This window comes from Amblyomma mixtum, chromosome 1 (genome assembly GCF_055824585.1).
Source record: "Amblyomma mixtum isolate Tamu chromosome 1, ASM5582458v1, whole genome shotgun sequence".
Taxonomy (NCBI): domain Eukaryota; kingdom Metazoa; phylum Arthropoda; class Arachnida; order Ixodida; family Ixodidae; genus Amblyomma; species Amblyomma mixtum.
In genome coordinates this window covers 91,021,560-91,047,291 of record NC_143012.1, presented here as the reverse complement: position 1 = coordinate 91,047,291, position 25,732 = coordinate 91,021,560, and the positions used below count along the sequence as shown (strand labels likewise).

Genomic DNA, 25,732 nt, shown 5'->3' with positions numbered 1-25,732 from the left:
GTCAGGCATGTAGACTTTAACACGCAAGGCCGAACACACCGTGCCGAAAACCCGTCCACCGCCACCGAGAAACACTCGGGCCCCTAGCAACAACGACGCTAACGACGCCGTACGCCGTTGCTAGTGGCCCGAGTTTTCTTAGCAACAACGACAACGTTGCTAGTGGCCCGACTTTTTAAGCCTAAATTTTGACGTCACTTCCGCCACATTCTCGCCAATGCATTGGTGATACGAAGGGCCTCTCCTCAGTTTTTCTTCCTCCATGGGTGAGAACGAGCGGTTGGAGCGGCGGTCGGTGCAGCGGCGGAACGAGTCGCAACAGCTGCGACAAGTCACGTGGTATGACGTCACAGCCACACCTGCGGCGAGACTTCAGTTAGAGGTTCATCATCATCATCATTTATTTTACCCTTAAAGGCCTCTGTTGAGGCATTACATAAGGGGGGGGGGACAAAGCAAATGCAACTGAGAATAATACGTTAATACAACAAAACATAATGCAATACAATAAAATGAAAACCGATACGAACTCCAAGTGTCATTTAACCCGCAGCTTTGCATGCGAGAAGTGGACCTTTTGGCTCCAAAACTAGTTACCCTCGATACGCAATGGCTTATGACCTGTAGCTTTGTTATCACCCTGGGGCTGATTAAGCGATTGGATCGGAATTGCAGACCAGACTAATCCTTTTCGCAGATCATTATCTCCTCTCGCCCTAGCCCTAATTTAAATCAGTTGCCGATATAGACGGAAGATAGAACAGGACAGATATTATTTATCGATAGCAACATTCACTACGTGCCTTCCTGTCACTGAATAGGAGCTTTTTTGTCCAGAGGTGTAGTCACGCTGATGATTATGATGATGGTTCTAATGCGTATGTATAGAACTAAATTTTAATCGCAAAATACCGCCGCATATTTATGTAGGTATGGAGATACGTAGCACAAATCACAAAGAAAGAACTACTGCTGCTATGGCCGCAAAATCTTTTCTACGCGTTCATGGAGGCACCATGGCTTGAGAAATGCATTTTTATTAGCGCTCACAACTCCAATTTGTGCTCCGGTTTGAAGAGATTAAACAGGGGATTTCATCTGGGAGAAAATAGGATTCCAGCGCCAGCTCCGCTTCCTTCGGAAGTAGCACATGGTACTAAAACTGTTAAAGTAAAGAAAGAGGAGGAAAGCATCCCATTTCCGTGCGCGTGGGTTGGTCTGCGCGCGACAAAGAAGGCAGAAGAAGACCTTCCCGAGAGCCGGCTGCACGCAACGCGAATAGCTCCTCCAGCCACCATGTCTTCAAAGGGGCCCGGGAGCCATCCTGGCCACTTTCGCCGCAAGTCGTCGAAGGCCAAGGACCAGCCATCCGGCCAGGACCGCGGCACGACGCCATCCACGACGGCACCAACCGCCCCTCAAAGGTGAATATTGCGCATCTCGCGAAAGAGGCCGTAGCTGTCGTATGCCGCTGTACCTTATGGGGGTTATTCTTGTAGTAATGCTCAAAGGGCTAGAAGCAGTTGTCGCTTTCTAGCACCAGCGTGCCAGCCCTAGCAGTCAGAGCTGTGACCCCCAACCCGCGGTGCGGTGAGTCGCAACCACGGCGGGTTCGGGCCAGAGGGGACAAACACGAGTATGCTACTCGGATGAGCGTTTATTGCTCCCGAGCAATACAATGCAGCAGCAACAATACAACCGCCGTAACGAGCGAGGGTGTTCCGCTCGCGTACGGGGGTGAAAAACAAAGGGCAGAACGCACGCAAAAATGTGGGGGAAGAGGGTTCCGCTCACCTCGCGTGGTTCCTCGCTCACGGCCCGCGGCGGTCAAGTCACACACGGTGGCCGGGCGATAAGGGCAGCGGTCTCCGTGGCAGATCTCTGATCCGTGCGTGTGCACGGCTCCCGCCAGAAGACAAGCGAGATTCGGGAGAATCGCGTCTCCTCCCGGGCTGTGGAGAGGAGGTCTCTCCGTTGTAAGAGGGGAAAGAGGGAAAGTCTCCGCGGCGGGAAGAAAAAGGAAGCGGGGGTGGCGAGAGTGCCCTCCCTCGCAAAACCTCCCGAACGGCGCGCGCATAGCATCGCGTGATAATTACGCGCGGCCGTTACAATGGGGCAGGGGATTCATGTGTATCCCCACATCCCCCCCTCCTTAAAACTGCCCTACTGCCGAGAAGTGACCGCGTTCACACAAAGGGTGTACCGAGTGGGGCCGGCGGAACGCCGTTTAACTTTAAAACCAATTAAGAAAAGATTCAGCTCACAGCCAGCAGTGCCGTCGTCGAAGGCCGTGGACGCCAGGGCAGGAAGGCAGTGTAGACGACCGCCATGGACGACCGTGGAGCCCAGGGTTGAAGGGGGTCGATGACCGCAGGTCCCGTGAGTCGGCCAGGGCAGCTTTGCCGGGACTCGCGGGCGGCAGGCAGGCTCAGGGCAATTACGCACCGTGTCGTAGCCTACGGCAGGCCCCCACTCAGCTGGATGACCCGCTTGCTCTTGGCTCGCCCTCTTTTCCTCTCGTTGGGGGGTGACAAAGGCGCGCCGACCCATTTTCCCTCTGCCGCAGAGGACTTGCGAGGCGGGCCCAGCGGGGCACCAAGCTTTTCTTGCGGGCGAAGCCGCTGCCGCAGGGACACGGGGAACTCCAAGGCGGCTTCTCTGCTGCAGTTTTCGCCGTGGTAGACACAGGCGCCGGTTTCTCCGAATTCCCGCTCGCTCGTCCCGCGGCCGACCGGAAGCTGTTCTTCTTCTGCGCAACTTTGTGGCGACAGCGGGCTCTTGGCTCCGGAATGCGGCCGCCTTCCAAACGGCCTGGCTCTCGGTGTTCGAAGAAGCAACGGTCGTTGCGGCGTCCGCTGGCTCTCCTCCGGGCACGCTGTGAAGGCTGACCTGCGGCTGCAAGGCTGTCTTTTCTTTCTAGTTACTTTCCAGATTTACACTTTCTTTTTTTTTTTGAGCTAGTCTAACCCCGCTCGGTCTTTTCCGAAGAGAAAGCGTGTGCTTGCTCCGGAAGCCACGGTGCGAAATATGGAAGGGGTGTTCCGTCCATATTAAGCAGGAGAAATTACTCCCTGCGCGTTGGTCAGAGTTGTTTCTGCCGTGGGCGCAAGTTGTAACGAGGCGCCGGGCTCTGTTGTCGAGCCTTGCCTCTCGGTGCGGCTGCCTGCTGGCGGGGGAGGGTGTTCTCCACAGGCCACTCGTTCCCTTTGGCACACGTCGCACGAGCGGGCGTAGCGTATCGCATCCCGCTTCATGCCAGGCCAGGTAGCGAGGCGGCACAACTTGAGGTAAGTCTTAGGGCCACTCGCATGCCCAGCGATGCACGTGTCGTGAAAGTATCGTAAAAGTGCTCCTCTCAACGTGCGTGCAATCACCACCTTGAAGGACTCGTTTGTATCCTTCTCGGAGGGGATATATCTCAGCAGGATACCATCGGAGTCGAGCAGATAGGAATCCATCGCGCTCACAGCATTACCAGCTGTATTCGAGCGCCCCGCACGGACAACAATACCAGTTGCCTCTATGTGCGCCGCGGCCGCGCCGCCCGGCTCCCTGAGCCCGTCGAACACTTTTCGACAAAATGGATCCTCCCGCTGTGCCTCCAACAGCTCCCTTCTGCTGAAAACGCTCACCACGGAACTGATGCCTTCCAAGTGGTTCACGCTTTCGCCCTGGGAAGGCGGGGTGTCCCTTCCCTCGGGGCGTTGTGTGAGCTGCGCGGCAGTCGCGCTGCTCTGGCTGTCGGGCGCGGCGGAATGGGCAGTGTTGTTACTTCTCAAGCCGTCAACGGGCGCGCGCGAAAGTGCGTCCGCCACCACGTTGTTCTTACCCCTCCTGTGGCGCACGGTAAAGTCGTAACGCTGGAGGAGCAGCGCCCATCGCGCTAGGCGTCCGGACGGCTCGCCTAGGCGTCTCAGCCTAGTGAGTGCCGTGACCAGGATGTTGCTGCTGAGAAGCCGTATTGAACAACCACAGCAGGGACTGGATGTCAATCCCGCTCGCCGCCATGGCTAGTCTGTGTGTCGGCAGTCGGTCACACAGACACTCGGTTTGTCACACCTCTGGCCCCACGTTGGGCGCCAAGAATATGGGGGTTATTCTTGTAGTAATGCTCAAAGGGCTAGAAGCAGTTGTCGCTTTCTAGCACCAGCGTGCCAGCCCTAGCAGTCAGAGCTGTGACCCTCAACCCGCGGTGCGCTGAGTCGCAACCACGGCGGGTTCGGGCCAGAGGGGACAAACACGAGTATGCTACTCGGATGAGCGTTTACTGCTCCCGAGCAATACAATGCAGCAGCAACAATACAACCGCCGTAACGAGCGAGGGTGTTCCGCTCGCGTACGGGGGTGAAAAACAAAGGGCAGAACGCACGCAAAAATGTGGGGGAAGAGGGTTCCGCTCACCTCGCGTGGTTCCTCGCTCACGGCCCGCGGCGGTCAAGTCACACACTGTGGCCGGGCGATAAGGGCAGCGGTCTCCGTGGCAGATCTCTGATCCGTGCGTGTGCACGGCTCCCGCCAGAAGACAAGCGAGCCTCGGGAGAATCGCGTCTCCTCCCGGGCTGTGGAGAGGAGGTCTCTCCGTTGTAAGAGGGGAAAGAGTGAAAGTCTCCGCGGCGGGGAGCGAAAGGAAGCGGGGGTGGCGAGAGTGCCCTCCCTCGCAAAACCTCCCGAACGGCGCGCGCATAGCATCGCGTGATAATTACGCGCGGCCGTTACAATGGGGCAGGGGATTCATGTGTATCCCCACAACCTGGAGAGAGCAGACGAAGAGTTCTCAGCGCTTCCAGTGGCTAAGTGACCCGCGCGTCTCTGCTCGAGTCAACCCTAATCATGTTACCCCAAGGACGTGACAAAGCGGATGATTACGCAGCGAATCCAGGTTAGAAACGAACGCCTCGAACCTCAGAGAGAGGAACGTCTCAGATCTCAAAGCGTCAACTTGCGCTGGGGGCGTCCGGTGGGTTTCGCGATATTTCGCGTCTGCGCAGGTACAGGGTCGGTCAAAAGAGCCCAGGTTACAGGGTTTGCTTTTTAGCAGTATAGTCGAGCAGCTAGTAGCCCTATATTCTTTTCTTGCGCTTGCGTCCTCATGTTCGCTAATACGTTCTCTATAGGGTCTCAGTGCTCGCCAAATAGGCAAGCAACGTTATTCCATATATACGAGGATCTTGCCTCACGCTATGTTTTCAAAATCGTGGTTTGAGCAAGTTGGTACATCTTCACAACGTCAACAGCGCTGCGATGAGGAACAAAGACAGAGAAGGAAGGCTAGGGACAAGCGCTTCTCCCTGTCCTTCCTTCTCTGCCTGTTTTTCGTCGCAGCACTGGTGAAGCTATGATTTCATGACGCTTCACGTAAACCAAAACGAAGACGGGCAACAAAACGGCCTACCAGCTGAGTTAGCACTTCTTAGCAGAAAAGGAGATCAAATCAGCCCGATAATCAAGACATTGGGAAACACAGCAAAAGATCCCTGGCCCACGCACACCGACCTGGTTTCCTGGAGATGCTCATAAATCTAATGGGCGCTTACTACGTACCGTATAGGTACGGGACTCGCAGCTAGGTGACTGATGATGCCCGTATATGGAGGCTATATTCTAGTTGGATTAAAAGACACATATGAATTGACGTCTTAAACAGCATACGCTGTGTGCTCAAGAAAACAGGGGCAAAACGTATCAGCCAAAATTCATTTTTTTCTCCAACCAAGTGAGCCATTTTAAGTGTGAACAGTTTGCATGGGACCTGTTGTTGCGAGCCAAAAGTTTCATGCGTGCGACTCGAGGTCAGATGAAGGGGTTATCTGAGGTCACGTGACGTCAGTGTTACGATTAAGAAAAGTAAGTTCTACTGTAATCTGTTTTATCCCGTTAATGGCCGTATATTTCAAAACATATTCATTTAGCTGCCTACAGCAGGAATCAAGCTTCTATGGTAAGGCTCGCAACTACAGATTAGTATATTTTTTACTAATAATGCGTTCAGCGTCTGCACAAAAAAAACTGCGGGAACCTGATAAACAGGGGAGATAAAAATCTTGACCGCCTACGATAGCACAAGGCGCCGAAATTCCGTATTCCAGAGCAGTACAGTGTTTGGTCGGAGAAACCATGAAAATTGGGTTTGAAAATTGCTTTTGAGGAAAGGTAATAACGTCTCACATATCTTGGTGGACATCCGAACCGCGCTGTAAGAGAAACGATAAAGGAGCGAGTGAAAGAAGAAAGGACGAAAGAGGTGCCGTATTGGAGGTCTCCGAAATAATATCGACCACTTGATGATCTTCAACGAGCATTTACATCGCATACCACATGGTAAATTGGTTTTTGAGGAAAGGAAATGGCGCAGTATCTGTCTCACATACCTCGGCGGAGACCTGAACCGCGCCGTAAGGGAACTTCTTTGGGATAACTTCTATCACCTGGGGATCTTTAACGTGCACTGACATCGCACAGTACACGGGCGCATTTTGCGTTTCGCCTCCATTGAAGTGTGGCCGCCGCGGTAGGGTTCGAACCCGGGTACTCCGGCTCCGTAGATGAGCGCCTTAACAACTGAGCCACCGCGGCAGGGTAGAACATCTGTTTATTACTTCTTCCTCGGCAGGGCACCCACCAGCGACGCATCGCACCCCTTGCCATGCGCCCGTAAGAGCGAGGAGCACGACACCGACGCCCTCCCTCGGGCCATTGCCAGCAAGGTCGTCTCGCCTGCGCCATCGCCAGCACCACAGGTCGCGGACACCTTGCCGTCAGTGCCGGATCAGCCCTCTTCCTCCCCGGCTCCCACGAAGCTCAAGGCACGGCCCCCACCAGGTCACGTCAGCCCCAGTGAGTGCTGCGCTGGTGGTTAGGATCATCATCATCAGCATGACTACACCCACTGCAGGGCAAAGGCCTTTCCCATGTCTCTCCAATTAACCCTGTCCTTCGCCAGTTGCGGCCACCGTATTCCAGCAAATTTCTTAATCTCATCCGCCCACCTAACTTTCTGCCGCCCCCTGATACGCTTGCCTTCTCTTGGTATCCACTCTGTTACCCTTAAGGTTAGGATACAGCAGAGTATATGTGGGGTTTACATAGTCCCCAAGGTTTACGTGGCCTAGGAGAGGTGGCGTCGTGGAAGGCCTCGCTGTGATGGAAGAATAGTTGGGCGGGTTGGTATCGGTCGATTATGAAACAAGAGCGCTAATAAGGACGGGTACAAAATTAAAGAAGACACAACGAGCTCTAAGTCTCAAGGAAGGTTAATCGACTTGAAATGAAAGTTTATATACGCATGAGCGTCTGGAAAAAATTGCGTGTAAGGAAAAAGAAGCAGTATATTGTTACGAGGTAGCAAGTCTAGGAAAAGGACGACATCATGACAGATGATAATATGGTATAATGGCCGTGGGCCTAGCGCGAGCTCTCCGTCGCGCGCCACTGCACTCTTCGTCTTCGTAACAATATTAACACATAAGAAAGAACATACGAGTACAATCCACTGAGTCTTCACCACGCGTGTCCAGGAAAGCGAGATCAATATCTGTAAGAACTATTGTGGCCTTGCTGATGCACGAGCCCCGGTTTTTATTGCGAAAGCAATACTACTTTCACTTTCAGCTCCTCGCGTGGCGAGGCCGCGGTAGCTACCATTGACCTTTAGCTTGACCTCTGCTATGACGTCATACTATCTGCTGCAAAAACCAGGGGCCCAACTTGTGCCGTCGCGAGGCGAGGCCGCGCTTCGTAGCTACTGCTTAACTCCTGCGCCCGCCGCGCGCGGCGCGCCTAGCGGTGTGACGTCACAGCTGCAAGACCACGGCTCCAACTTGTGCCGTCGCGAGGCGAGGCCGCGCGTGGTGGCTGCTGCCTAACTCCTGCGCCCGCCGCGCGCGGCGCGCCTAGCGGTGTGACGTCACAACTGCAAGAGCAGGGCTCCAACATGTGCCGTCACAAGGCGAGGCTAGCGAGGCCGCGCGTGGTGGCTGCACGGCCGGTCTCGAGAGGGGCGCGCTCGATCTTTTTCTTACGGCCTTCGCAATGGGGTCTGTTTCCGCCGCCCACCGCCCCGCGGTGAGGTCGCCAGTGCCCCACCGCTCCGCTGCTGTTTCCGCTGTTCACGCGAAAGGAGGACGCGCGCCCGCTTCTAGTCTGTCCCGCGTGAGCGGTAACCGACAGGTCCTGATATTTCACCCCTATGCATTATTCAAAGACCGTGCAATCAGCCTCTTCGAGTGTCTGTAGACTTCTATAGGCTGTCTATAGACAAATACTAGAGAACAGTCTACAGGCAATACAAATGAAATAGACAGTCTAAAGACAATGTGTAGATTTATGGCCAGATACTTTTAGTAGACTTTTGTATATAAACAGTCTACAGATTATTCATAGACAAAAAGCAATATCTAGAGGAAGTAAACAGAGTCAGTAAGAAGTCTATAGACTGTCTATATAGATCATTTCTATAAGTGGCAGTCCTCAAAAAACGCCTGGCCCAGTCGTGCAGCGATTAAGGGATGCGCCACTGCTCTGCGATGTCAGGTGCTGCCGCCGGTGAGGCTTGTGGCGTCCACTTTGCTCTTCCCGTGAAACCTCTCGCGACCAGACGTTATTTGAAGTGCCACTGGTCATGGTGGGCTGTTTCCTTACTGCAATCCGGTGGGCAGTTGTTGATTACGTCACGAAGTCACGTCACCTAGGTTGCTTCAAGGTCAGGCGGGCTTCAGGCAAAGATCATCGAATTCGCTCACTACGGGCTTTAGTGCTTACGCACGTACCTGCTAACGCACTTTGCTTTGGTGGCCATTAAGCTCGCCTGCAGGTTGCCCACAGTGGGCGGTTCGGTCACCTGCCGGAGCCCTTTCGGATGACGTCACCGGAATCTTGTGGCAAAAAACAAAGCTCGGCTACACTTCGGCGTGCCTTTTTGTACGCCGACGAAATGGAAAATCCAGGAGGCATCGTTCCTTTCCTTAACCTTTGCTCGAAGGCAAGGCAGCTTTGGGTGCAGAAAATGGGGATTGGCAAGCCAGTCACAGCATTGATGGTCGTGTGTTGGCGGCATTCTGAGGCTTTCTTTTATGTAAGGACTCGGTGCAGTTATAACATTCTTTGGTTGTAATTGAACGACTAGTGTGATAATCGTTGTTTGTCGGTGTAATTGCTGCCACGACGCAACCGTAATACTCGCAAAATTGTGCCTCGTCGTAACCCAAGCTGCAATTCAAGCGGCGCCATTTTGTTGTTCTTCTCTGCGTTTAAAATTTTTGTATTGGTGTCTGTAATGCCTTCGCATTACACGCCCTGCTCACGACGAACATTTCTTCTTGATTTCGACTAGGATGTCATTAACTAATCTAACATTTTACCTCCACCTAAATCCTACCGCCGAGGCCGGGACTACAGCCATGAGCTATAGCACAGCAGCCTAACGCTGTGGCTGCTGGCTGACCCACAGCGGCCAGTACTGCTTCATGCATATGGACAGCCGTGTAATGGTTCTGTACCAAATCATGCAGCTGGCAAGTAGGTATTAAGAACCACCCCTTTGTTAGGACCTAGCTTTCCGCCAGTCGTTTCATTGCAGTGTACGAAACCTTAGAATAGTGTATTCAAATGAGCTTCAGCCACCCTTAACTTTGTTTCATTCACTATAACCCATGATTAGTTTATCGCATATCTCTTAATGTACTGCGCTGAGAGGCCACACTGAATGTATAAGGTTGTCCAAAAAGTAGTGTCCCTCTTTTTTGTTCAGAAACAGTCTCAATAAAAGTTATGATAATTCACAAAGAATAGGTAAGAGCCCAATGTATGCTGGATCGATATAATATTTCAAGGCAATCTCCGTCAACTTACACGACATTGCGCCATCCGTGATCAAGGCCATGCATGCTTGCTTTGTAAAAGCTTTTTCCTTCTGGTGCAGCCATGTTTTCACAAAGTGAATGACGCTCTCGTCGTCCAGAAAGCTGGATCTGCCAAAAACGTCTTTTAGCGTCCCGAAAAGGTGAAAATCAGATGGTGCTAAGTCAGGACTGTGAGTAATTTGGGGCGGTACAGTCCACCAAAACATGGCAGTCACTCCTTTTGTTTTCAGGCTGGTGTGAGGGCGGGCGTTGTCGTGGCGGACTCTTGTTACTTCGGAGACGTTAGCAACGCTGCTTTAGTTTCAGGAGGGTTTTGATGTAAGTGTCCGAATTTACTGTCTCGCTCTTAGGCAGCGCATACACAAGGACAACCTCATCAATATCCAAAGAACACTGATCACGACTTTTCCAGCCGACTCCGCCACCTTGAACTGTCTTGTTCTTAGCGAACATGGATGGCGCCAATCCATCGGTTGTGTTCTTGTTTCCGGCTCAGAATGATGAGTCTATGTTTCACCACTGGTTACTATCCGAGAAAAGATAATCTCTTGTTCAGCATCGAAGCTGTCCAGCAGTTGGGAACAGATGGCTTTACTCTCGGTGATCAGCCGTGAGGCTTCGTGGAACCCACCTAGAGCATATCATGGAGATCCAAGGGTCTCAGCGATTCTAGCCGCACTTCCTGTGCTTCATACTGCTGTGGCACCACAAGGACAAGGACGAAGACGGAGCGACGACAACACAAGACAACACACACAAGCACTTGTGTTGTCGTCACTCCATCTTCGTCCTTGTCGTGGCACTCCATCTTCGTCCTTGTCCTTGTGGTGCCACAGCAGCATGAATTCGTACCGACTTGCCCAATTCAAAAACCCTTTTGACCTTTATTTGCTGTGCTTACGGTCTGCTCCTCAGCCAACTGATGAGCCGTAATGCGCCGGTCAGCAGGATGATGATGTCGCCGCGCTGCAGTCGTCTCGGGACTGGCTGCAGGGGCGGGCGCCCAGATCACGCCCAGTCGTGCAGTTCTGCTTCGGCACCTTCTGAAGCTTTGACTCGCTTGACTCGGCGCCCAACGGTGCTACTAGCGAGTGCGCAGCTTCCATATACAGCGCAGAAACGTTCTTTATAAGACGGATACTTTTCTTTGCAGCTACAAGAAATTCAATTACAGCTCGCTGTTTACAACCGACGCCATTTTCTTGACTTGTACAGCGGCGCCATCTGTGCGACGGAGCTGAAAGTAGGCACACATATGCGAGAGGTAGCATTTTGCATTGCCTGTAAAATTTGAACGCACTATTTATTTAACACAGGGGGGAAAATGAAGGGAATCACTTTTTGCACAGTCATAATTATTTTTTTGTCTAAAAAGAAGAAGTATATTTACCCGTGCATAACAAAATGTCCATAACACCCTGATAACGTAAGTAGTATGAAAAATAAAGAACATTTACGGCGTTTTCATCTTGTGCTATCATTTATTCCACTAGGAACACTCAAGAAGAAGCATAGTACTGCTGAGGCGGCGGAAGCCCTGAACAGACTCCAGGAAATGGTACGGCCTTTTCATTTCTGTAGCCCTCCTGGCTTTCTCGCTGCAAATGAACGGAATGCTCGATCTGTGGTGATTCAGTGTTGTCAGAAACTCAGCGCTTTCAAGCCGCAGTGTTGATGATGATGAAAACAGTTATTGAAAGCCACAATGCCTTAGTTGAAGGGAAGGCTGATCGGGTCCCTAGTCCGGGACGCCGTTGGTAAAAGCCGCTGCCCGTGCTCTGGCGACGAGGGCTCGTTGTCCCTCGAGATCCGAGCTGGACAGGGCCGCCTCCCAGCCCTCCCGCGTTGGCTGATTTATGACGTCAATGCTGTCATTCTTCTGACAAGCCCATACCATATGGTATAGGTTTGCTTTCTGACCACAAAATTTGCACTGTGCCGAAAAGGACTCGGGCTCAATGGCGTGAAGCATAGCTGGATAATTAAAAGACATAGTTTGTAGCCTGCGAAGGTGACATTCCTCTGATTTACTGAGACCCTTAGCGGGCCTCGGGAGTGTCTGCCTTTCCAGGCGCAAATGTTGCAATATTTCTGAATATGTTGTTAATGGAGAAGGGGAGCCTGAATCAGTAAGGGAGGACGTAGAAGGATTCCGGGGAAGAAAAGATCGGGCCGAAGCAAAATTGCGAGGGACTTTAGCGACTTAACTGGTGAAAGGCGAAAGCCTGAGTGCTGTATTGTGCTACGCGATTGTTGCGCATGTAGCAATGAATGCTGCCACGAGTAAAGTAAGCGACTACACTTTCACATTCTGTTGGAGCATTAATTAACTGCCAATTAATGACGCTTAATATTCGCCTTTGGGAGTGGTACGCGACAGCGTGTTGTAGCGCTGCCAGGTAGTCCGTGGAACGCCACCACGCGCGATGCCTTGCCCTTTGAACGCAACCCTTTTTGCAGAAAGGAAATGGCGTTGTAATTCTCTGTCATCTCGGTGGACACTCGAACAGCACTGTACAGGAAGGAAGGAAGTGGGAGGGAAAGCAGAAAGAGAAAGAGGGGCCGTAATGAAGAAAATGAGAATTGTATTTGAGGAAAGGAAATCACCCAGTAACTGTCTCGCATATCTCGGCGGACACCAGTCAAAAGCGGGACACATTTAGTTCACAACGATGAGCCATTAAAGGCTTTCGCCTTAAAACTCAGAAGACAGCTTCGGGGTGGTGGTGAAAACATTTATTAAAAAGGGAGAGGAGAGGTGTGTTTGGATCAGCCCTTAAGGGACTGATCCTTACAAGCACTAGGTGGAGGTCCCCAGTATGGGACCCCAGTGGCGGTGGCCGCCGCCCGGGCGCGCCCGAATAAGGCTTGTTGGGCCTGTAAGTCGAGGCAGCCGAACAGGGTCGCCTCCCAGTCCTCCCGGGTTGGGTTGGGGATGGGGGGAACAGCCGGGTTGGAGGGGTAGGCCCACACCATGTGATAGGTGTCAGGAGACGCCGCACTACAGTGGGGGCAGCTGCCAGCGGCACGAGCTGCTAAGAAGTGTGGGACCTTCCAGCGCAACGGCAACCTTCAGTCCAATCCAGAAAAGAGTTACAAAGGCCGTTCACGTAATGATATTCTATTCATCGTCAGCTGTTGGCGGGTTCGGTTTTATTGGGTCACGGGGGTCGTATTCATTCCAAGGAAAGATTACGTCGAGTAATGAGGCCACGGGGATTATGTGCCCTAACAGGATCATGGTCATGCGTAAGTAGGCTGTTAGAACACGTGGCTATTCACAAATTAATGCTTGGTTTGATTTATTGGGGTTTAACGTCCCGAAGCAACTCAGGCTATGAGTACCGCCTTAGTGAAGGGCTCCGGAAATTTCCACCACCCGGGGTTCTTTCACGTACATTGACATCGCACTGTACACGGGGCTCTAGAATTTTTTCTTCATTGAAATTCAGCCGCCGCGACCGGGATCGCACCAGCGTCTTTGGGGCCAGCAGCCCCCGCGGCGGGGCACCAATTAATGCGTCACATGACATTACTTCGCCCGTTTAAATAGATAATGTGGTCATCATCAGCCTGACTAAACCCACTGCAGGACAAAGGTCTCTCCTATTAATCGTTGGCCACCGTATCCCCGCACACTTCTTAATCTCATCCACCCACCTAACTTTGTGTTGCCCTGTGCTGCGCTTGCTTTCTCTTGATATCTCGCCCATTGCGCTTAACGACCATTGGTTATCTTGCCGACCTTGTGGTGGGCTTGTATAATAGCCGTAGCTACCTTGAATACAGGTGTACACTCTAACGAGGCTCTATGACAACCTTCAGGCTCATTTCTCTGATCCACTGCCTCGTTCCCGTTTGTTCAGAAATTTCTCACAATAAGTCAATTCAGTATACGACCTCTTCTTGTTAATTGGTACCCTTTGGGTTAGCCTCCTGTGTCCCTGGGAGCACGAAAATATGCAAAAATGAAAAGCCTCAAGGTCAGTGGCTGCGCTTAATGTGGGCCTTAAACACGCTCCGGGGTCCCACACTTGGCTCGATGAGCCGACGCCGACTTCGTTGTCATTGCAGTAAGAACGAAACACTGGGTGTGCTGTGTTGGAAAACTACCTAAATATTCCACAGTGGTATACAGACACGTACAAGGGCAAAAAACGCGGTCAGAGAAAGACTTCGACAACACGAAATGCTCCTGTTGTCCAAGTCTTTCTCTGTCCGTGTTTTTTTGCGATTGTACGTGTCTGCTAGGAACCAACTAGCCCAAAGGTCTATGCTCTTGGTAACCACTGTTGTAGATGTCAGAGAAGTGCGTCGCAGCTAGCAGCTGCTACAATATCGTAAAGTGGCACGCTTCGCGGGAACTCGGCATTCCAAATGCTAATTTGAACGCAACGTTTTCGGTTCCTTTAATCTAATGAAAACGTTATTGCCTACTAGGCAAGAACTCCACAATAAACGTCTCACCTGTTTATAAAAGGCAGGGGGAGGGCAAGAAAGATGTAATCTGGACAGGACTCCATCAACAACAGGAAAGAGAGAAGGCGCGAACAGCGTTTCGGTAAGGGAACTTGTCCTTCTTGTCGAAACGTTTTCTAGCGGTTTAAGGCTTCCTTACGGGTCCCTGTTAGTTTTGCTCTGCAGTGTTAGTACACATCTGAAGATGGAATTGCGTGGGCTGTCAAGTTGTAAAAGTTGCGACATACAGGCGCGTGCAAAAGTAAACAAAGCACGCTATTTCATCCGAATGCTTTCCTCGCGCTACATAATTTAAACTTGCAGCTTTGGCATGTCCAGGCTGGTAGTAGACGCTAGTGCACGTTCTAAACAGCAAGTTCAGGTCTTCGTCCAGACTAAAATACAGCAGTCCTCTGATCACTGGCTGGCTGAAGTTCACGATGCAAATAAAGGAGGGCCAAGAAAGTTCTGGAACCTTATTATTAAGCATTGAAAGCTGGGCTAGTTGGCTGCTAGTACAACTGTGAGACATTCCAGCGGCTAAAAAAAAAGACACGGACGAAGGCAGAGGAGACAGGACGAACACCGGACTTCAACTGAGGTTTATTCCGGAAACAGGTATTATATGCAAACCCAACATGGGCTCTTTATCGTGTCACGGATTACTTCTCTTTGCGCCCCCCATTGCATATAATACCTGTTTGAGGAATAAACCTCAGTTGAAGGGCGGCGGTCGTCCTGTCTCGTCCACCTTCGTCTGTGCCTTTCTTTAGCCGCTGGAATGTCTCACAATGGTGCCCTATAAGCTGGCTGGGTAAGACGAAGCAAAGGAAGCAGCAATAGATTAAAGATGCTGGGGGAAAATGTTTAGAGAGGGACGACGCTGTGACCTACATTCTATCAGTTATATCTGAGTCATTTAAGAACGACGATAAGGGAATCTCCCCAAGTGAGGGAGCAACACAGGACAGCACAATAGCGAACAGCTTAGAACTGACTAGTTAACTGGGAAAAGGCGGAAGCGAATATTCCTAAAACCACATCCGCAGGGATAGAAGAAATTTAAATCAAGCTGATTAATGAACTTGGCCCAAGGAGCAAGGAAACGATGATAAAAGCATTGGAGACAGTCATAACAATAAGCAAATTCCACACAGCTAGGGGCAAAGTAAAATGAATATAATTGATGAAGGGAAAGCAGATAAACATAAAATCCTTCCCACTGATTAAGATAACATCGTATATAGTGTAACGTGGCGGCCAGCCGAAGAATGAGGCGTGGTGAGCCATGAACAAGAGGTGATTTAATAAGCGCTGGCCTAGCGCGAGCGCTCCGTCCCGCGCCACTGCCAGCTTCGTCTTCGTCACACTACCCGGGGCCACCGAGCGATCGTCCCGATCGATGACGAAGAGACGGCAAAATGGCGATGGTCTTGAGTGGAGGGTTAAACATTATGTAGAAGATGGGGCAGTGCTGGCCGCCACAGTGGATGAGATGATCGAAGGATGAGTCCCGGTCCACGAAGCATCCGGGCCGGAGGGTGCCAGGAGCTGATGGCCAAGGTACTTGGACGCACCGGACGGCAGGGGCAGGGGGGCGGTGTCTTCAAGTGTGGGTCTTGGGTCGGTCGGGTCATTAAGGTCGCTGTCGTCAGTGCATCGTGTCCTGTGGTCCGGGTGGGGGATGGGGCTGGGGTGAGCGGCAAGGTCGGTTCATGTCGGGCGGGCTGGGGCACGGCCGCGCGGCGCGAACCAGGTACTCACGGCCGATGTCCACGGCAGGCGCAGGACACCGAAGCTCCGTGACCAGGATGGCGATGAAGGGACCCCCGCACCTCACACCAAATGTAACGTGGCGGCCAGCCGAAGAATGAGGCGTGGTGAACCATGAGCAAGAGGTGATTTAATGATGATGATGATGATGATATCCTCGGGCTGAATGGCACATACCCACGGCGGGGGATTGGCCAGGGTGCATAGCGGATACAAACGCACTCATGTACAGTTAATGGCCGCTGGCCTAGCGCGATCGCTCCGTCCCGCGCCACTACCAGCTTCGTCTTCGTCACAATATACGCAGGCTGGCAATGTAGGCGGTGAAATTAAAAATTCAGACACCGGTAGAAAGTAATAGAATACTCGGAGAACTTAGAACGGGTTCAGAAGGGGTAGGCGCTTAGATGATAGCTTGTTCATGCTTACCCAATGCATAGAAATAGCTAAGGCGGAACACAGACCTCTGATATTTAGCCTTACTTGAAATAACCGGTGCATACGACTACGTGAACATGGAACTCTGGTGGCACATATTAAAAGATGTAAGTATCGGTCGTGAGGCAACTGATTTTATGCAGGAAATTTACCCAGATAATAAAGTTGGAATTACATTGGGAAGGTATAAAAAGAACGATAATTATGGAGGTACAAAAAATATTAAGGCAAAGCTGTCCTCTATCACCGCTGCTGTTCATGTTTTATGTGATAAATATGGAATCAAGGTTATAATCTGTCGCACAGGTTAGGCGGAAATGTCGCGGAGCCACAGCTCCCTGGTTCAATGTATGCGGATGATGTTATCAGATAGCCAGGAATAGTTGCAAACTCGCTCTAGGTTACGCTCTAGGAGACGCTCTAGGTTACAGGTTTAGTGCAGCGAAGTCAGGTGTGATGATTCTCAACGATACAACAGATCAGGTGCTTACAATACAAGGCCATTAAATACCCAAGGTGGCGGAATAGAAATATCTCGGGATATTTGGCTGAACGAAGGGCAGATGTAAACGGAAAAGCTTGAACAGTATCTTAAGGCAAAAGGGAGAAGAGATGCCGGGACAGTGAAACATAGGGCACTATGAGGTGCAACAAATATAAAGTACATGGGAGAGGCTTTTGCCCTGCAGTGGATATAGTCAGACTGCTGATGATGATGAGTTCCTGCCGATAAGCAATCGCGGCTGCATGACATATCTGCATATCTTCAAACTCATCCACTACTGGCCCTGCAGAGTTCACACATCGAGTGTTCTTCCGCAGGCCAGTGTGGGGCCTCCGTTTTCATCACCGCCCGCCGAATCGTACGGAAGAAAAGAAACCCTCAAGAAGACGGCAACTATCATATCTGTGCTCTTCGTAGCCGGCGTCGTCGTCACGGTCGTCTTCCACTTTGTAAACACCACGCCCAGGCCTCGCATAGAACACGCGGTCTGCACCACACGGGCTTGCCTGGCTCACGCGCAGGCGTTGGGCTTGAAACCAGGGAGGAGCTCAGAAGCCTGCGAAGATTTCGGCCAATTTGTGTGCTCCGGATGGCTGCACGACGACACCCGGCCTAGTGCGTCCGCGCCACTTTTTCGCTTGGCGCACTGGCTGCTGGGACAAGCACAGCTTCGCGAGGACCCTCGTCGGCCCCTAAGGAAAAGAGTGAGGGTGATGATGGACGCCTGCCTTCGCCGCGAAGGCCCCGCTGCAGAAATGGACGACTCGAAAAGCCTCATCGAATTCATGAGCAAAGAGTTGTTCCCCTGGCTTTTAGACCCCACCGATGCTCGTCTTGGAGACACCGACGATTATTCAGTACCCTTGCGGACTCTGGTGAACCTGTCCGTTCTGTGGGCCATGCCGTTGTGGTTCTATGTTGACCTCATAGAGCCATGGCATGGCACCGCCCATCAGCGGTCGATATCCATGAGCCCATCGGGTGTGGCGTACATTTTGGAAACGATCAATGGGGAGGTTGTTAAATACAGAGGCTTCTATGAAACAGTCGCCGGCTGGTTCTTATCCAGCGTCTTTAGAGAAAGAGCCGCCTTGCCGGCATTTGTTGAATTCGCAAAGGCTAGCAATGACATCCAGCGTTCTATCCTGGGAAACCTGTCGCTCTTTTTCGAAGCCACACACCCCAGTCCTCGTTTCCTGCTGATTCGACAATTACCACATCTGGTGCCTAAACTCCGAGCTCGTGACTGGGTCGAGGCCCTGCAATCTGCCTTCAATGCTAAACAGCCCCTTAATGAAGAGGACACACTCATCGCCACAAACGGAAACCTGCTGGATGCCATGCGGGTCATCTTCGCTTCTTACTCGGCCCGAGAGGTGACCTTCCATACGGCGTGGTGGTTCATCCAGCTCCTCGCCCCTATCACTAGTAGCTCGGTGCGAGAACTCTTCATGAAACACCCGCTGTCCGAGTACGTGTACCCGATGGCTTGCGGTATATACGCTGCCCTCGTGTACACGGTTCTTTTTTCAGGCACCGATGACAGCATAATGACGAAAGCTCAAAGGCTCGTCGTTTCTAGTCTCTTGACCAATGTGCACAAGATGGCGCTGAGAGAGGTCGCCTCCTGGTCCACCCTGGACACCAAAGCGGTCCGCGCTGTCGGCACGCGGCTGCAGAACACCAGCACCGTGATATGGACCCCGGAAGAGTACATGACAAGCGGGAGCCTGGAAATCCTGTACGGACGCGACTACGAAATGGAGCAGAGCTTCTTCGGCCACTGGCGCTTGAGTCGCGAGCAGCTGCAGAAGTCACAAGGCAGTGAAGAGTACCAGGCGAGCCTTCGGTTGTTCCGCTTGCAGTCCGCCCACCTCGCTGCGTACAGCCCCGTGACGAACGTGATTTCCGTCGCCGTGGCAGCGCTCGCCGCGCCGTACTACGCGGACGAAGGTACGGACGCCATGGCCTACGGAGGCCTCGGATTCATGTACGCCATGCAGGTAAAAACACTCCTTACTCCATTATCTACACTGAGAAAACACCGCAGCTTTGACACAAGACAAGCAAGCAAAACTGCCAGCCGATGGAACCTCATGTCGAGTATTGTCTGGAAAAATTTTTGAAAATTCGAAAATTGTAAGATACTTGTATACAAATATTGAAGATAACAGTCCATGCCTCTGATATGTAGAATAATCTATCGTTTAAACCGTTTCCATAGGTTACATCAGAGAGTTAAAGGTGCTGTGAAGAGGAATCTGAACTCGTCTTTTTGCCGCGGGAACTCGATGCACACGTTCCGAGCGTTCTTAAAACTTCAACTTTTTGCCCTGTGCGGCCAATTTCCCTAATTAAATCAGATTAACGTCCGGCTCCCGCCTTTTTTTTTTTAATTCTCCCCGTAGGGTGGGCGCAGTCGACGAACGCGTGTAGTGCCTTTCAGCCAGCTCCTTGTAGGCTTTGCTTTCGCTTTATTTTGTTTTTTAGGTTTCCGTGAATAAATAGTTTCATTCTCAGATAACATAGCCACAAAACCCGCAGAAATAGAAATACGCGCGATCTATTTGCTTTCGCGTATTACTACGTATTACTCCGCGTATGGTAGAGCGGCAAGCCTCCACGCAGCTGGCTGAAAGGCACTCCAAGCGTTGGTCGACTCTGCCCACCGTACGGGGAGAATTAATCAAAAAAGGTGGCAGCCGGACGTTAATCCGATTTAATTAGGGAAACCGGCCAAACAGGGCAATAAGTCAAGCTTCTAAGAATGCTTGGAACGTGTAGATTGAGTCCCCGCGGCAGAGAGACGAGTTTAGATTCCTCTTCACTGCACCTTTAGGACTGCCAGAGAAAAGCAATGGCGAACGCTGTTGATGATAGCAAAAACGTTACTGGTAAAAAAAAATGCAAAACTGCCGTCGGATTATCTTCGGATATATTGATTGCTAAAGCAAAATCTTGCATTGCATGAAATAGTGCGTTCATAAGCGGTTTCCCGCGAAAAGTGAGATGGTATGAGTGGACAGGACGACTCCACTTCGTCCTGTCCGCTCTTCGTATCCGTCCCACTTGCAGGCATGTGCGAAGTTACTTTGAAGCAAGCGTTTCTGCAACCATAGGACGGTGCGAAGCCGACACGGGAAGCTTTCAATCTGAATCATTTTGTCTTCGGACAGTGGTCCGGTTAATAAGGTTGCTAAATGAAGCAATTTTCTTTATGACCCCGCCAAAATAAAGACGAAAGTCTGCACACTTCTTGAACTTACCAGTCCAGGAGGGCGCTTCGGCATTTTAGAGCTCTATTTTCTAAAGATAATTTTCTAGAATATTTCTGTGTTTTCACCGTATACCTTGTGAGATAGCACCTGTGAAATCATAGCATAGAGGTGGCAAGCAGCTTGATTTACCGGATTCGTTATAGATTGCAGAACTGCACTACATCAAAGAAGGCAACGGAATGCATCGTAGAACGAATGTGGCCGCTGGTATCTCCAATTTCGACTCAAAATGATAGAGGCGCCGAAAGTTCTGAGCTCTTCACTTCTCTAAGTGCGTGTCCAACATCATGCAGTTTAAACTCAGCACTGTCGTATACGTTCGCGGAGCATTGACGGAAATCATCACCTGTGTCAATATGTTGGTCTCGAGTTCTTGATCCTTGGCGAGTGTGGACGGAGTGATGTGTTTCTGCTCCATTTTGCTTTCTCTCCAGCATAGATTATACCGTAAGTAACAATGAACAAGGCGTCTTATATGAAAGAATAATGAAAACGATTTCTGTCTGTTTAGTTCAGCGATTCCAAAACTGGTTCTATTCCATTGTTTAATTTCCCACCTTTGTCATTGCCTTGAGCGCCGTCACTCCCCGCGTCCTCCCTCCTTTACTGGCTGAAGCCAAGGACATGACATCACTTCAGTCACTAACGAAAGGCGGGAACTCAAGAAATGGAGTGCAATAAGGAACGAATCGCTCCATTTTATCGACCTTGGTCTCGAACTAGGGACTTTGGCCTCTTTGTTTGGATGCATGCAAAGATATCAAATGAGACCGTGTGGAGCCCCCTTCTGCTTCCTGATCTCAATGTCGAACCGAATAGATGAGCCAAGGTAGGCCCACAGTGTAAGATATACAGAATGACGTGACAGTTTTTGCGCACATGGTAATATGAATAAGCGTGCATAGGCATTGGCGCATAGTGGGCTTTCATATCGAACGCATCGAGGTCCCAGTGGAGTCACTGACCACGGGACATCCTTCTGTATAAATTTGCCCACTTTATATATTTTTCTTGCTATAAACTGATCTCCAGTGTTTCTTGAATATTGGTATTGAGGAAAGCAAAGGCACAGTACCCATGTCAAATTCTCGGTGAACAGCTGAACAGCGCTGAGATGCAAAGTCAACGGGCGAGGGAAAGAAAACAGAGAACGAAGCGCCGCAGTGAAGAGGGCTGGATACATTTCTACCACCTAGGGTTACTTAACGTCCTGTGATATTCCAAATACATCGGCGTCTTACATTTCGCCTCCACCGAAACGCAGCCTTCGCGATTGAGAATGAAGCAGTGTCGATTGGTATCCGTGTGGAATAGTGTTAGGCTAGCTTCAGGAGCAATCGTACTCTCTTGGTGGGAGAAGGCTTAACCAAAGAAGCTTATTTTCCGTGTGTTCGTTGCCACCCGCATCCTGCAGCCCAGCGATGGGAGCCTGAATGACAGCTTATCTCTATAATTCTTGCACATGTTTGCCTGCACTGTACTGCTGAAATTATAAATTAGCTTCATATTTCCAATACATGGTTTCTTTTATGCAACAGTGAGTGCAAACAACCCTTAAATTCAAGCCTATGCGGTGAAATCTGAAATAAAACAGTTGACAACCTTTGTTCCCAGCCATTAGACAATGAAATTATGTCCGCTTCGTATCGAAGGGGCACAACTGTAATTTTGTTCGCCCCGTATTTCATTTGGCTTGTTAATGTTCTGCACCAAATATACTTTAGAGATGACCGCTCCAGAGCGTAGCAACTGCTACCAACAAGATCGACACCCGAGACGGAATATTACCGTATTTTCCGGTGTATAAGACGCACCCTTGTATAAGACGCACCTGCCATATATGCAGGCTGTCACTGAAAAAGTTCGTATATAAGACGCACGCGTTTATAAGACGCACCCCAGTTTACCCAGTTAGGCTAGTGAGGCTTAATTAAACACGCTTGCGCGACTATACCGAAATGCACTGTACCTGTGAGCAATTCTTAAGCAACGCTAAGTGATCGAAAAAGGCAACACTCACGCCATACCCATCCACGTTTTAGCAAAAAAGAAAAAACGATACAGCTCCCCATATGTCCATAAAAACTTTTTATTTCTACTTGAAACCTTCGAAGTCTTCATCTTCAGATGCGCTATCAAAAGGTTCACCATTTCTGGAAGCAACTCGGCTGAAACATGCACTGCGTACACGGAGGAAAAAAAGTTGCAAAATGTGACTAAAAAAGAACGCCGGCTTCTCTTGACAATGGCGAGAAGCGCGATTGTCACCATCTTTTGGCGCTTCTCATCACTTTTGCTTGGGGCCTCCGAAACAGCCGCGCGTTTGTGATCCCGGAAGTCGTCATCCCCGCCGTTTCATGATTAAGATCACCTAGAATGTCGCGCACGGCGGTCCCGGTATTCAAGTATTAACCGTGTTACAACCGCGTTATTGGTACTGATATATTTTTTAGGTGAAAAAACCTTGAGCATGAACCGGAGTAATCATGAACTCGCAAAAGAAAGATGAAAAATTCGCATATAAGACGCACCCTTGTACAGGACGCACCAGCAAGATTTTCGAAAAAAAGCCGCGTCTTATACACCGGAAAATACGGTAACCACCGCCACTGTGGCTCAGTGGTTATGATGCTCGGCTGTTGATCTGGAAGGTGCGGGTTCGATCCCGGCCGCCGCGGTCACATTTGGACTGAGTTGAAATGCTAAATGCTTGTGCACTGTGCGACGCCGGTAGACGTTAAAGAAGCCCACGTGGTTTAAATTATCCGGAGCCCTCCCTTACGGCGTCCCTCATAACATGAGTTGCTTTGGGATTTGTGTGGCCTCTATGAGTGTGCAGTGAGCATCCGATACTTCTGCGAACAAAGGGACGGCCAAAGAAAAAAACAATGCAAGATGGAAATTTTTCTACGAAGATGTATCTTACGGTGCCAGAGTTGCAAGCTTGGAGTTATGTTTGTATTTCTCAGCGGCATCAGTAACAGCACGGTTTTTTTCTTCCGCCGCATGGCTTCTCGCAGCTAGCGCGCACCATCAACGCCCTCACGGTTCTGCTCAGCGACGACATGACACACACACCTTTGGATCCGACGTCGTCCACCGTCGACCCTGGCGAAGGGAGCACCTACAACATCAGCACGCCCGGGCAAGCGCTGTGGGAGCTGGGCCAGTGCTCGGCTAACGTCACTTCCGGTGGCAACGTTACAGCGCTCTTCCCCCTCCTTCCGGCGCTGAAGATCGCGCACGCGGCCTACCTCCGCTTCCGCAGCGAAGATCGGGACCTGCGTCTGCCGGGCCTGGAGGAGTACAGCGCCGAGCAGGTCTTCTTCCTCACGGCCTGTCACGTGACCTGCTGGGAGAGAAGCGACCGCCGCCGCGTGTCGCCCGAATGCACCGAAGCCATGCGAAACTTCGAGCCGTTCGCCATGGCCTTCAGCTGCCCCGTGGGGTCACCCATGAACCCGGAGCACAAATGCGCCTTCCTGTGAAGGCGGCGCCGTTGATGTCTCATGGGGCTTATCAGGGACATTTGTACCAAGGGTTTTCATGGGATGTGTGTTCGTGCACCACATTTATTTACTTTTTTCTGTTGTACCATATTTTTACACTCGCGGCGCCTGTGTCACTTTACCACTTTTCTTTTATCCTATTTTGAGTGCCAGTCAGTCATACAAGGTTACTCGAGGACAAAACCGTTACCTCCGGTATACTTTCTTGTTAGGAACATGCTTGAAACGCTGGATTTTTTCTTATGTTTTGTTTCTTTTATGGCTTTGGAACGTTTCCTGCAGCGTGTGCTGCTATCTGTAGGCACTGTAGTCGCTCTCTATGTACATAGCAGTTTCTCTTGGTCGCAGCTCGATGGTGGATCTCTTGTTTTCCCCGTTTTTAAGCCGATAGCCTTGCTGTTTTTGTGGTAGTGCTACTAATACTTCGGAGGTTAAGCGTGGAGGAACTAGGCATCACTCTATGTGCTTATTCAGAACTGATTATTTTTGAAGCTTTGTGAATCGCCTCCTAACCGCCCGTTGTAATTCTTACTTACCCACGTGCGTACTTCGAAGATTGTTTTGTCGCTGTGCAGAGAGACAAACGAAACTAAGGTATATTGTTGGCTCCTTATTGGAGAGAATCTCTTAATGATGGTGGCGGCACTAATAGCCCGAATGTACTTTGTCAAAAAGGTTTTTTTTTTCGTTCGTTTTCTCGAGGAGTTCGGCACGAGTCAGCTGCAGTATTAGCGCCCTATGCCTAGAACCACACCCAGTGCAATGATCCAGATTGCCTTCATTAGCCCGATGTAATCGTAACCACGTCGCGTGCGCATCTTTCCTCTCCTTGCTTCAACGAACTGCTGGCTCTCACACGAGGATTTTTGAGCATGTAGCTCTGAGCTTCATGAGGCACTTTTTGAGCGCAGTGCATAGCCGTTCCTTTGGCATGCCTGTTGCGCATGTTTTGCCGTACTGCTGATATCAGAGGAAAGTGCATTCCTAGAGCACATACCCGGGGATCCAGATAAGGATGCTTTGTACTTCTCGGTTTATGAACCGGTGTTACACAGTTAAGAGTGCTCCCTACTGCTGTTTGCCGCTGGAGATGTGTTCGTGCTACGCAACGCCATAAGAGCTTTGGCTTCACTGAAAGAAATGAATTCGTGTTCGATTAATCGGCGTGACAGAAGAGCCTCAGTGCGCGAATCTCTGCCAAGAACAGCAGACTATGCCTGCAAGCGAGAGATACTGCAAACGCTGATGCGGACATTCCTAATCTGTATTCGTGCCTTTCAAGTGCACCAAAAACAAATGTGCGTTGGTAGGTATCAGCAACTTGACCCGCCCTGTAAACTGTATTTGCTCTTACGTTGCTTGTATATACTGACACTGTGTGCTGCTTACAGTGAACATTCTGCAATGAATGCAATGGACGAATCTGCTGTGCGAACCACGCTAATCATAGTCGCTGGAACTTTGTCGTGGTTATTTTTTCTCCATGCTGAAGTGCGTTTTGGTTCTAGTAGCATAACGTGTGTTTGCTGTTTGAAATGCTAGAAGTGGTTTTTGTGGTCTCGCAGAAATCTTTCTAGACGCAGGGAAAGGTTTGATGTGTGCAAAAAGGACAAATATGCACTAACCACGTGAATAGAGAGCCGAAAGCTGTGACCACTGAGATGTTGCCTAGCGTAGATTGCATTTCGAGCTCCCGATATAAAAGAAAAAAAAGTGTGTCGGTAATAAACTTGATGAGCCTAACATCTTTTTTAAAGTACTGTGTGAAGAATTTTGGAGTTGGGCCGGGCCAAATGTTGGAACTAGAGATAATGTTTGCTACATTCGAGTCTGGGCGAAAACGTGGATTTGTGCAGACGACGACGATGCGGGGCCAATGTCGCTAGATGGAGCAGATAGAAGTTGATGAAGACT

At 50.6% G+C, this 25,732-nt stretch overlaps 1 protein-coding gene across 1 annotated transcript; it reads left to right on the top strand.

Moving 5' to 3' along the window:
• Positions 1 to 1,296: 1,296 nt before the first annotated feature.
• Positions 1,297 to 23,797, top strand: LOC149367185 (membrane metallo-endopeptidase-like 1). Its single transcript, XM_089573065.1, has 5 exons — positions 1,297 to 1,424; positions 6,611 to 6,834; positions 11,351 to 11,420; positions 17,354 to 19,034; positions 23,330 to 23,797. The coding sequence occupies exons 1-5, from the start codon at positions 1,297 to 1,299 to the stop codon at positions 23,795 to 23,797; spliced, it is 2,571 nt and encodes an 856-aa protein (XP_089429191.1).
• Positions 23,798 to 25,732: the final 1,935 nt, after the last annotated feature.